Source organism: Peromyscus eremicus, chromosome 17 (genome assembly GCF_949786415.1).
Source record: "Peromyscus eremicus chromosome 17, PerEre_H2_v1, whole genome shotgun sequence".
Lineage (NCBI taxonomy): Eukaryota > Metazoa > Chordata > Mammalia > Rodentia > Cricetidae > Peromyscus > Peromyscus eremicus.
Genome location: NC_081433.1, coordinates 5,151,408 through 5,163,854, shown reverse-complemented (window position 1 = coordinate 5,163,854; position 12,447 = coordinate 5,151,408). Strand labels below are relative to the sequence as shown.

The following is a 12,447-nucleotide window of genomic DNA, read 5'->3' as shown; positions in this document are numbered from 1 at the left end:
GATGCCCTTATTGGAAGGGATGAGTCACCAAGTGGGAAATCCTCAGGGAGAGCAAATCCACCAGTCCATCAATCTGGTGTGCCCCAACTTCCAGAGTCATAGGAAGACAAGATTCTTCTGTATAAGCTCCACAGATTGTAGAATTTCACCTGTCAGTCTGAAAAGACAAACACAGGTGCTGTGGGGTGTAGACTACAGAATGGGGAAGAACTATCCTGCCAAGACAAGAGAGGGGGGAACATCACGGACATCTGCAGAGACCCTGAGGAGAGCAAGCCCAGTGAGGAGAGCTAAGAAAAAAGCAAGAAATGGCCAGTGAGGTCAGTACTAGTTGCAAATGAATAAAATGGTCACTAAAATATTTCCAAGGGGCTGGAGATACAGTTAAGGGACATGTGGGGATATTTTGTTTGGGCTCTAACAAGTAAGGCTTGCCTGGAGATTAGAGTGTGGAGCTAAGCTGCTAGTTAACCATAGAGGCCAGGCGGTGGTGGCACACACCTTTGATCCCAGTACTTGGGAGGAGGAAACAGGAAGTGATATGGCTGAGCGGAGAGAGAAATATAAGGTAGACAGAGACAGGAGCTTGGCCCCCCTTTCAGGCTGAGGAGTTGGCAAGGTAAGAGGTGGCTGTGGATTGCTCCTTTGTGTCTCTGATCTTTCAGCATTTACCCTGATATCTGGCTCCGGGTTTTACTATTAAGGCCAATTAGAATTCGTGCTACAGGGGCACTTTGTGTGAAGCCCAGATTTCAGCTCCCAATATCTATGTAGCATGCTAGGAGTCCCACAGACCCCTGTCCCCTCCAGTCCCAAGGGATCCAATGCTCCCTTCTGCGTGTGCACAGGTACATCACATGCTCACACAGGTACAGACAAACAAGCAAAGAAATAAATAGTAGAATGTTTTAAAACTTTCCCTGAACTTAGCAACAAGTCAGGCACAGGTGGAACTGTGAAGACAAATCCTAACAAAAGAACGCTCCAGGGGCAGGGGCAAGAGGAGGAGCCACGATTACTTGACTTAAGGGACTTTCTGGTTGTGTGGGGCAACAAGAGCCAACATGGCATGGCTCTGCTTTCTTGTTACTTCAGAAAACACAAGCCATGCTGCCATGGACAGGGGCCTAGACCTTGAATCCTGCCTCGGGGAGGGCAGCTTCAGTGTCACAGGCAGGTGCTGTTTCAGACATAAGTACTTGCAGTTCCACTCCGAGAAACCCTCTGTATACTGACACAGCGCAGGACATACTCTGCTAATATATTCCAGTCTGCACATCCTGTGCACACTACATGGTTTCTCTGATCTTACAAATGGCACATCTCTGCCCTCCATGTACAGCATCTCATTTCTGCTTGTGCTACAGACACTGGCGAAGGCTGACACCATCTGCAGATTGGCGGCTGAGCATGTCAATCACCCAGCACTGCAGGCCTCTGACAGACTGTGCCTCTGAAATCACCAGTCACCCCTTTTTCCCCCCTCTTCATGTAGAGTATTGGAGCACAGTGAATCATAACCTCTATGCTCATCTGTCTGAAGGTAAAGCTATCTGAGGCTTGATGGAGCTGACTTGAGCTGGTGCAACAATTCACTCAATTAAAGTATTTGCTTTTTTCACAGTTTCAATGAAAACACGACCTGAGTGTGTAAAGTATCAGCAATCAGAGATTTCAGTTCTGTCATTAATTGCAACTAGAGGTTTTCTAAGAGAAGGGAGAAACCAGGCCACTGGTACCTTGAGGACAGTGATCCGGTCAACAGAGAAGAACTCAGCCCGGGCTCTCCCTGTGAATTTTCATCAACACCAGTGTACGCATGGGAAGTGCTCCAGCAGGAAAATGGTTCCAGACCCCCAGTCTCGACGGCTGTGCTCGACATGGACTGTGTACAGATTCTCCCTGAGAGTTAGGTTTAACTAATACAAAACTCTCACAGACTGGACAGAAAGGACCAGCCTGCCTTTAAGGAGGAAATGGGAGAGAACATTCTCCATGAAAAGCCATTACTGTAGGCTGTGGTGTTCTTCGTCCACGTTCCAGAGTGGGCAGCACGCCTGAGCTGAGCGGGTGTGAGGCCGGCTTGTCCAGCGTGACGGTCAGTCCTTTGCCTGCTAACCAATGTGCAGACTTCAGACTTCAGCTCAGCCCAGGACAGGGTGTGCTGCAGGAGGAAGGTGGAGACACACAACAGCCTGGCCTCCAGAGTTTCTTCTCTGTGTGAGCAACCGTGTCAGAGACCTGGGCTTCTGTGTGTACAGCACTCACACCCACAGCAAGCATGGCCGGGCTGGGCAGCTGGTAGATTTACATAGCTCTGTTCAGTGAACTAGGATGCTTTCTGACAATAGGCAACAGCTGCTACATAATTGAAGGTACCCGATCATGAGATATAAAATCATGAGACAGTGGTGATTAAGGGCATTTAAATTCTGAAGGGCTCTGCATGAAGTCAATGCATAGTTTAGGGTCTCAGCAACACTAAATGAACATTGTGCAAAGTGGCCAGTATTTTAACCGCCTGCCTTGTAGTCGTAACTTGACCAGCTACTGGCATAGTAACTGGGAGGAAATTTAAAACGGGACATATGCATGTATATGTATTATTGTACTGTCCATTAAAAAGATCTGTCCTACATGGATGGCTTCACTAAAGTGAAGTGGCGTGACATAAGTCTCAGACTATGTGCTGTGACTTCCACATGAAGTGTCCCTCACAGATCCACACGTTGGAGGTTTGGCTGACAGCTGATGGGCTGTGAAGCAATCAGAGCCTCGGAGCTCTGACCTCATCATTGGATCAGTTCATCAAGGGATTCATAATATGATGGCATTGGGGTGAGGACGGCAGGTGGGATGCATCCTTGGGGGCTGTATCCCGTCCTTCTGGCATTCCTTTTCTCCATTTCCTGTCCCTTGGTGTATGAACTGCCCCCTCCCTGCCATGACAGGCTGTCACCTTTAAGCCTTTTGGCCAAATAGAGCTTTCCTCTTTTAAGTTGCTTCTGTCTAGTATCTGCTCGCAGGGACACACAAGTCCCAAACACAGAGTGGTGGAAGTGTAGAGCTTTGTAGACAAAGAGAAAGGGGTTCTAACACGGCGGCACGGAAGAATAGGCTTTCACAGGAGGGTGCTGTGTGGCAGCATTGTGAGGGCCTGGCATCATGGGTCCTAACTCTGAACTGGGTGCAGTGGCCGATCCCCATTCCACAACTTAGGACCTGCGTGTCCTCAGCCAAGGTAGGCCCATGTTTCCTCTTCATACCTACAAACAGTGTGCTGGGGGATGTCTCTCCCACGGGAGCTGCTAGAATCCACAGGAGGGTACTGTATGCAGGGACCTTCAAATGACATCCACCAGCCAGCCCTCCTGTACACGCATGCTAAGTAGTCATTGCTCTTGTGGCCTGAAGAGGAATTAACAGACAGAATTGGAGCAGTGAGGAGTGGATTTTGACCTTAGCCGCTGTCTGATTTCCGGGTGTCACAAACTGACTGCGCGTGTGAAAACATAAGAATGAGAACAGGGCTTTAGGAATGTCTTAGGCAATCATGCTATAAATTGTAATGAATTTATAATTATAGGGAGAAAGTCTGAAGGTAGACACATGAGCTCAGAGTTTTTGTAACTATGAATTAGTGAGAAGCTGGATGGCTTGGCCCCTTTGGAAGTGGGCTGAAATTCACATCACTCATCAGCACTGACAGCGTTTGCATTTGTGCATTCTCTAATGCCATATGCCAGTCACTTAAATATATTTAGTGTCCCGTTTAGTCCTCAGATAACCCTGACAGACACTGTGCTGGGCTCCCACTAAAACTTCGCCCCTGTTTCCCTCTTAGTTCTGGCTGCATCTGGTCACTCTGATTCACTTCCACGAATTATTAATTCTAGAACTCCTTAGTCCTCCGTCTGTGAACTTTGTAGAGTTTGAATAAACAAAGGCATGTCTAGGCAGCTCTAGCTACTCTTTGCTGCACTCACAATCCTACAGGCTCCCCTGTCCCTGCTCCTCTGCTCCACCCTTATGCTTGGTGAGGTCTAGGTCTTTAGTGAGGCATAACACAGTCCACTGAAAGCCTATGACGCCTCCTGTCCCATCTACTAATGCCATTTTACAGTCTCATGACTTTCAAATTTTTTTGTCTCAAGCCAGTAAGTCAGGTTGTCTTATAAAAATGCCTGGAGGAGTGTCTAACTAATAACTAATGGCATCATGTTATTGTCTTTGTCCAATAAAAATCTGTGGCATTTTCCTTTCTTGGTCCTACGCGGGATTTGAAGTGACCTAGTTTTGCCTATGGTTTTTATGGCTGTGGATATGTTAAACTATATAAGAAATGCAAATTATAGCTTTTTTTGTACTGTCTTTTAAATAGTCCAGCTATCTGAATGACCTGGGTAAACTCACAGTGATCACACGGGGCTCTAGAAGATGATGAGACAGACAGAAGGACTGATCAAAGAGATGGAATTACAGAAACATGGCAAAACGTGAGGTGTGAGAGGGGTCTGGGTCTGCCTTGGCTCACCTTGGAGATGGAGGGGACTCTGGTCCAAGGGATGCAACCGTCAGCTCTGGCAGGAGCCGTTCCTACACAACCAATTTTCATTTCTCCCATTGAGTCCCAGACCTGACTTCTCACAGCAAGGTGAGAGAAGATGACGCATTGATTCTCTTCCGACTACTAAATGTGTTCTCATAGCAGGAGAAAATGAATGCTCACCCTACAGACAGTTACTCAGCATTTCCCACCCCCTCCCTCTGCCTCAAACCTGACTGTTTCTCAACACATTCTTGTTCCACTTTGGTCCAATTCCCTGCCTAGCTCACCCCAGATCCATCTCACTTGCTTCCCAAAGTCCTTCTTTCTGTCCATTCAGGAAGCAGCTACAGCTGATCTGTTAAGTTCTAAATGGCGTGAGATCAAAACCCCCTCCTGGTGTCGGGAATCCCTAAATACAAGGGGCAGAGTCCTTTTACCCACACCTCGCAGACTCCTCACCCCTCTCCTCACGTGCCCTCTGTTTGCTCTGCCTCTGCTGCACTGCTGGTCTTGCTGTTCCCTCAGCATCCCGGGACATCCTTTACCTTAGGACGCCATCAAGGATGCCCTTCCCAGGTTTCTGCATAGTGGTCTCTCAGCCCCTCCAGGAAGCCTTCCTAGGCATGTGTCATCACTGATCACACTATATATTCCTGTGACCTTATTCATGGCCACTAACAGTCCTCAGTGGGTCATCAGAGAGACAGAAGCCTTGTCTGCTCCACTCCTGGCTATCCTCCAAAGAACAGTCTTTGTTACATGAATTCCTAAATGTCTTTATAATAATAATAAAAAAAACCCCAGAGCCAGATATTGGGGTAATTGCTGAAAGATCAGAGAGACAAAGGAACAAGCCACTGGAGAAACTTCTCACCACTACCCAATCCTCAGGCTGAATGGAAGGCGAGATTCTATCTCCATGAATCCTCTGTCTGAAAGCCTCTGAGTCTTCAGCCAAAAAGGGCTCTAGTTCCTGTCTCCTCACACCTTTTATGCCTTTCTCTGCCCAGCTATATCACTTCCTTCCTAGTGCTGGGATTAATGGCATGTGTGCTTCCCAAATACTGGTGGCAAAGGCATGAGATCTCACGTGCTGGGATTAAAGGCTTGTGACTCCCAAGTACTGGGGTTAAAGTTGTGTGCTACCACTGCCTGGCTCTGTTTCTCTATTCCATGGAATCATTCTCATGCAGCCCACTGTGGCTTTGAACTCACAGAGATGCAGGAGGATCTCCACCTCCCAAGTGTTAGGATTAAAGGTGTGTACCACCACTGCCTGGCCTCTATGCTTAATCTAGTGGCTGGCTCTGTCCTCTGATCCTCAGGCAAGCTTTATTTGATATACAATATATCCACCACAGTCTTAGGATACGGATGAGTGCATGGACTTTTCCTGTGATATGACTCTTGGGCTTGTTCTGACTCCCACTGCAAGAATCCCAGCCATGCCAGCCATCTTAATGCCGAGATGACATCAACAGACCCTTAGCTGTAGTTCATATCCACCTTTCAACCCATTTAAGAGCTAAATATCCAGGAGTATTCTTTGCTGAAAACGATTTGCAGCGTATCAAGGTCCCTTTTAGGAACATGTGATATGCCCTCCCCCATGCCCCGAATCAAGAGATTCCCTGGACATCTCATGACACTTAAATGAACAGAGAATGCAAAGGCACAGACAGAGGGAATGGAAACAAAGGTGACTTTCCAGAAGATTCTCAGATTAAAATGCACCGCTCTGCTCCCATGCGGCTCACCCTGGCTAGCCATCTGATTGTGTCCAGGCATCCGTGGCTGCTTGGCTGCTCTGCCACCCACCCACGGCAGTGTGCTCTCCTTGCCTTTCCTCGCAGGTCAAGCCTGAATGGTGGTCAAGGTCAAACTTCTCCAGAACCACGCTCTCCAAGCAGCTTCCCCCAAGTACCACCTCTTCCAGCTTCACTCCGCTTGGCTCACACACTGTCTTCTCGTCTATCCTGGGCTTTTTCTTCTTTCTCCCTAGATTGGTGCTTTCAAGGGAAAATTCACCCCCCTTCCTGCCTTCTGATCACTGAGGACAGCATGGTTTTCCCCCGTAACAACCGCTGGAAAAAGAATCACTCCGGTTGTGTGGCAGGAAGGACTGCATAAAATATGATTTATAATGTTCTAGGGAAGAAATGTGTAAAACAGTTTGCTTTGGTCTCTGATTTATTACTTTATCACTCTTAATTTCTTTTAAGACCATAGACATCATCTTGTAATATCTGCGGGTGTTTCATCTAAGGGGCTTTATAATTTTACGCACTCATTTTGTGTCTCATTACTTTCCCACCAATACAGGGAGACGGTGTGAAGATCTCAGTGCTGTGAAAACTTTCTGTGGCAACAGCTGACAGGGAAGGAGGTAGGTGGCTTTAAACTTCTACTCTACTCTCCTGGGAAGCACAAGATAGGAAGGATGGAGCGAGAGTATGAGAAACACAGCTCCTCACATCAGTGTGGCTGTTAAGTGATCAGTTTACAAATGCAAACGGAATGATGAGAAGCATCATGGCCACCAGCATAGAGATTCAGGTGCGGTCACAAGTACTTGTCCTTTCAGGTGTCAATGGGATTAAAGGATCTCTCAGGCTACACCAGATCATACATCTACTGCCACATATAAAGGCATAAAAGCAAACACATTTAAATGAGATGTATGAACTTCTCAGCAGGGAGCAGTTTAACTGGCATGCCCACACAGAGGAGCGGAGAGTCTTATTATAGCCGTGGTTGCATAGAGCGTGCTGACAGTTCTTATGTACAGATTCACAGTCCCGATCTGAGAGCCTTGGAAATGCATACATTCCTAAATTCATGAATTTTCCAGACTGAGCACATTAAAAAATAAAATAAAATCAGGTCAGGAAAATATCTTCTACAGTGAGCTACAAAGAAAACCTGGTATTTCTGAGTCCTTATGATTTCAAATAGTGACTAATTAATTAAGAAGGATGTCCATTTTAGAGTCTAGATTTGGCCAACTACTGGCCTCAGAGAACATACTTCACACTGGCTAAGAAGTCCTCATTTATACTGTATTAGATACAATAAGGTCTTTGTGACAATGTCCTTGACATAAACAATAAAAATGAGTCAAGATATAGGACAGCTTGTTTCAACCCATGCTTGGACCTGGACCTAGGCTCTTAGAAAGAATACCCTGGCTGTCTGAATATACTAAAGGAAAGGCTTTTGGCCTCAAGGTAGACAGCAAACAACTTGGAAGTGATTGGGGTCCACATGTAACATTCAATGGCACACATGAGTGAGCTACTTCCTCAAGTGAGGCCCTCCTTCCTAAACATCCCACCACTTGGCAACAGCACAAAGATCTGGGGACCAATCATCCAACAAATGAGCCTGTGGGGAACATTTCAGGTCCAACCCATAGCATTCACTGCCCATGTAGCTCGAGGCTGACACATAATGGCATCATATTTAGTTTATCTCCAAGATACCTGAAAGCTTCATCAGGTCTAAACTTTTTAAAAAGTTCAAGTCCAACATATTCTTTGAGAATCAAGACAAACTCTTAGCATCAGCCCTGGTAAAATTAAAAACAAGTTACATATGTCTAGATGTGGTGGTATAGTTCATACGCCTAAATGTGGTGGTATAGTACACACGTCTAGATGTGGTGGTATAATACACACGTCTAGATGTGGTGGTATAGTACACACACCTAGATGTGGCGGTATAGTACACACACCTAGATGTGGCGGTATAGTACACACACCTAGATGTGGCGGTATAGTACACACGTCTAGATGTGGTGGTATAGTACACACACCTAGATGTGGTGGTATAGTACACACGTCTAGATGTGGTGGTATAGTACACACACCTAGATGTGGCGGTATAGTACACACGTCTAGATGTAGCGGTATAGTACACACATCTAGATGTAGTGGTATAGTACACACGTCTAGATGTGGTGGTATAGTACACACACCTAGATGTGGTGGCATAGTACACACGTCTAGATGTGGTGGTATAGTACACACACCTAGATGTGGCGGTATAGTACACACGTCTAGATGTAGCGGTATAGTACACACATCTAGATGTAGTGGTATAGTACACACGTCTAGATGTGGTGGTATAGTACACACGTCTAGATGTGGTGGTATAGTACACACGTCTAGATGTGGTGGTATAGTACACACATCTAGATGTGGTGGTATAGTACACACGTCTAGATGTGGTGGTATAGTACACACGTCTAGATGTGGTGGTATAGTACACACGTCTAGATGTGGTGGTATAGTACACACGTCTAGATGTGGTGGTATAGTACACACGTCTAGATGTGGTGGTATAGCGTAGTGCTCCCCTTCTGAAGAATTCTGGGAGGGAGGGAACCCCAATGGCTGAAATGCAACAAGCTAAGTATTTCCCACAGCTTGTGCCAGCATCTAGAACATACTGGGTTATGAGGTGAGCTCCCAGGGCCCTTTATAACTCTATGCCTGTGGCCTTGGCAGCTGAATCCATGAGGCATCGGACTTGGGCTGGCTCTGCTAGCTGCCTGTGGCTTTCCTTGGAAGGAGTTCCACATGGTTGGCATCTTCAGCATCATGGGATCCTCACTACAGTTTAGACATCATTCTCACAGTTCTATGCATTTCCCTCTCTGGAGCCACCTACAGGAACTCCAGTCTTATCACATGTTGTTCGTCCCCTACCACAGCTTCAGATTTCCTTACAATTTTGGGTAGGAGTCTCCATGGTCAGGTTTTTCCTGCATATTTTCCATTTCAGTAACCCCCTCCCCCTTACCACATGGACTACTCTAAGGTCTTATGCAAGCTGAATGTGTAGCTCAGTCCCCCACTAGACCATGACTTTTTTGGTCTCTGAGTGTTTGGGCAGCTGAGTACGCGCCGAAATGAATCCTGGGAAACAACTTCCTAGGTGGTCCCATGTGAGCAGGGAGCCCAGAAGAGCTAAGTTTTCAAGAGAAAGTTTCCAAGGACTTTGATCTCCTTGAAGCTGTGACAAGCAGGATCTAGCATACTATGGAGATGTCCCCCAGGACTGTTTCCTAGTGGTCCAAGGAAGAGTACGTGGCTTCCTTTATTGGTGTTGATCTCTTCTGAAAGCGAGGCTTCTTCAGCCTTTACTTTGTACAGGCTTTTCTGACCAAATTCCAGTTTTCGAATCTTTTGGCTGTGCTTTTCATTTCTAATTCTCACTGAAAAGCAGAGAGAAACTACACCAGAGCCCAAAGACTAGATGCCTTTGACATTTCTTCTGATTGATATACTAGCCATTCACCTTTAAACATAGCCTGCCACAAACTCTCAGGATATGGACATAATACAGACATGTTCTTCGTGATAATAATATGTCTGGCTTCCACTGCAGTCTGAATAGTGTCCTTATTCCCACCTGAAATCTAATCAAAATGATTTTTAATGCCAGTATTGCTGTTGGCATTCTGGTCTTTTGAGCTCTCATCCAAATTGGCTGTTAAACTCATCTCAATATCCTCGGGCTTCTCTGATCCCCCAAAGGCATAATTCCTATGACTTACTTCTTCTAGCTAGGCCCCACCTCCTAAAGTTTTCACTCTCAGAAGAAGACCAAGCATCAAAATATACTACTCTGGTGGGAGAAACGTCATATTCTATCATAACATACACCCAGAAATGGAGCATTTATCTCACAGTAAAACTTTGAAAAGTAGATTGTAAAAGCCACAACAAAAAAGCAGAAAGAAACTCATACATAAAAATGTGTGAATGGTGATGAAATTAATCATGTGAAGACAAAAGGGATTTCGATCAGGCATGCTTAAGAAATTTTCACACCATAACCCAGGATTTATGGAACAAAAATCTGGCTGAACCACCCCTGCCCCCCAGCTCCAAGGCTAACTAGAAAGCTTCACAACAGGCTGATGGTGGCAAAAATTGACACAGATTAATGGGGTGGAGTAGAGATTCCCCCAAATAAACTCACAACTCACAAACAACTGGAAAAAGTGCAGTCTGAACACATGATGCAGGGAAACTGGACACCAGCATACAGAATGCCCAAACACAACTCCACACTGAAGCAAAATCAGCCTTTCACAAAACAAAGATTAAAATGAATTGAAGACCCAAATGTAAGATCCGAGACCACTCACCTACTATATGATCACAAGACAAAGTCATAATACCAGCCTCAGAAAAGATTTTTAGAAAAACTGACTCTTAACCCTCTGAGAACTTTGAGGCCTCTGACTTTGCCACCACGTCTACATGTATGTGAGGAAAAAATGAGAGGAGCGGTCGCAGCCATCACCTCAGGCAGTGGTTGTCCACCTTCCTAAAGTGCAGCCCTTTAATACAGCTCCTCCTATCGCGGTGACCCCCAACCATAACGTTATTTCATTGCTACTTCATAAACTGTAGTTTTGCTATTGTTATGAATCATGTAAAAATATCTGATATGCAGGACATCTGATATGTGATCTCTGTGAAATGATCTTTTGGGGATGTCACCACCCACACGTTGAGAACCACTGATCCAAGGCCACAAGTCTGCAGATAAAAGTGTCCTGTTAAGAATTAGAGTATGCAATTTTAAAAGAAGTCATTGCTTGGCTTTCAGATAAGTAATTCTCTTTCAGGCAATATATAAATATTTCACCAAAATTTTACTTTTTCACATATCAGCTAAGAGACTGATGACCTCTCATGTCATTTTTTGGAAGGAACACTTTTTTAAAAAAGCATTCTTATCTCCCTAGAAAACAACAACAAAAATATGCTGTAAGAAGCCCCACAGAGAAGGCATACCCTCTTTGTCATGATGGTGGATGATGGCGTCCTGAATCATGTCAGCAAGGCTGAAGCGGACCTTCTGGCTTTTCCCGGGCTTGGTTCTCTTCAGGAGCCCTTCCTGCTTCTGGAACACTTTCTCTCGCTCATAGTAGGCTTTGATTTGCTCACAGCGCATGCGCTTCACCAGACGCTGACGCTGGCCCAGGGGAAGGGACTCCAGCAAGCACTGGTCAATTTCCATCTCATGGGATCGAAAAACATTACATAGCTGATAGCAACCTGAAAGAAAGAAGAGAGAAAAGTCACTGGATATACCCTTACTTCCTGCCAGCGGCATTACACACATTCAGACACAATAAGGTCCATGGCCATGAGAGATTCTATGTTGCCTATTACCATGCCTGATGCATAATGCTAACTGCATTCCGGATTCTGCATTGCCCACTGCATTCCTGATTCTGCAATGTTCACTGTATTCCTGATTCTGCAATGTCCACTGCATTCCTGATTCTGAAGTGCCCACTGCATTCCTGATTCTGCAATGCCCACTGCATTCCTGATTCTGCAATGCCCACTGCATTCCTGATTCTGCAATGCCCACTGCATTCCTGATTCTGCAATGCCCACTGCATTCTGGATTCTGCAATGCCCACTGCATTCCTGATTCTACAATGCTCAATGCATTCCTGATTTTATAATGCCTACTCTATTCCCAGATCTTCAATGCCCACTGCAGAGCAGGAACAACCCACCCCATCTCCTCTGTGCTTGATGCACAAAGGCAGCATGACCTATTGTACAGAACAGGGGAAACAGTAGAGCAACACTCACAATTTCATAGCAGTAAAACAAATTAGAATTAGATACAAACATGGACTTTTCCTTGACATAACAGTGAACTGAGCCCACCCTCCACCTTGTCTATAAATTTATGTGAATGGCTCAAATATTTAGTCATTACTCTCAATTATGACTGAATACTAGGAACTAAACCTGAATTTGGGGATAAAATTTGACACACAGTTACTATTTCTTGGCAAGTCTTCATTCACACTCATAAACACCAGGCACACTGATATGACCATGTCCCTGTAACTCTTT

At 45.5% G+C, this 12,447-nt stretch overlaps 1 protein-coding gene across 1 annotated transcript in view; it reads right to left on the bottom strand.

The window, feature by feature from the left end:
- Myo16 (myosin XVI) overlaps positions 1 to 11,617 on the bottom strand; it is a 363,210-nt gene extending 351,593 nt beyond the window's left edge. The window contains exon 1 of the mRNA XM_059244646.1: positions 11,362 to 11,617. Coding sequence (XP_059100629.1) covers positions 11,362 to 11,587 — 226 coding nt within the window. The 5' untranslated portion in view covers positions 11,588 to 11,617. The remainder of the gene's footprint in view (positions 1 to 11,361) is intronic.
- Between the last annotated feature and the right edge of the window lie 830 nt (positions 11,618 to 12,447).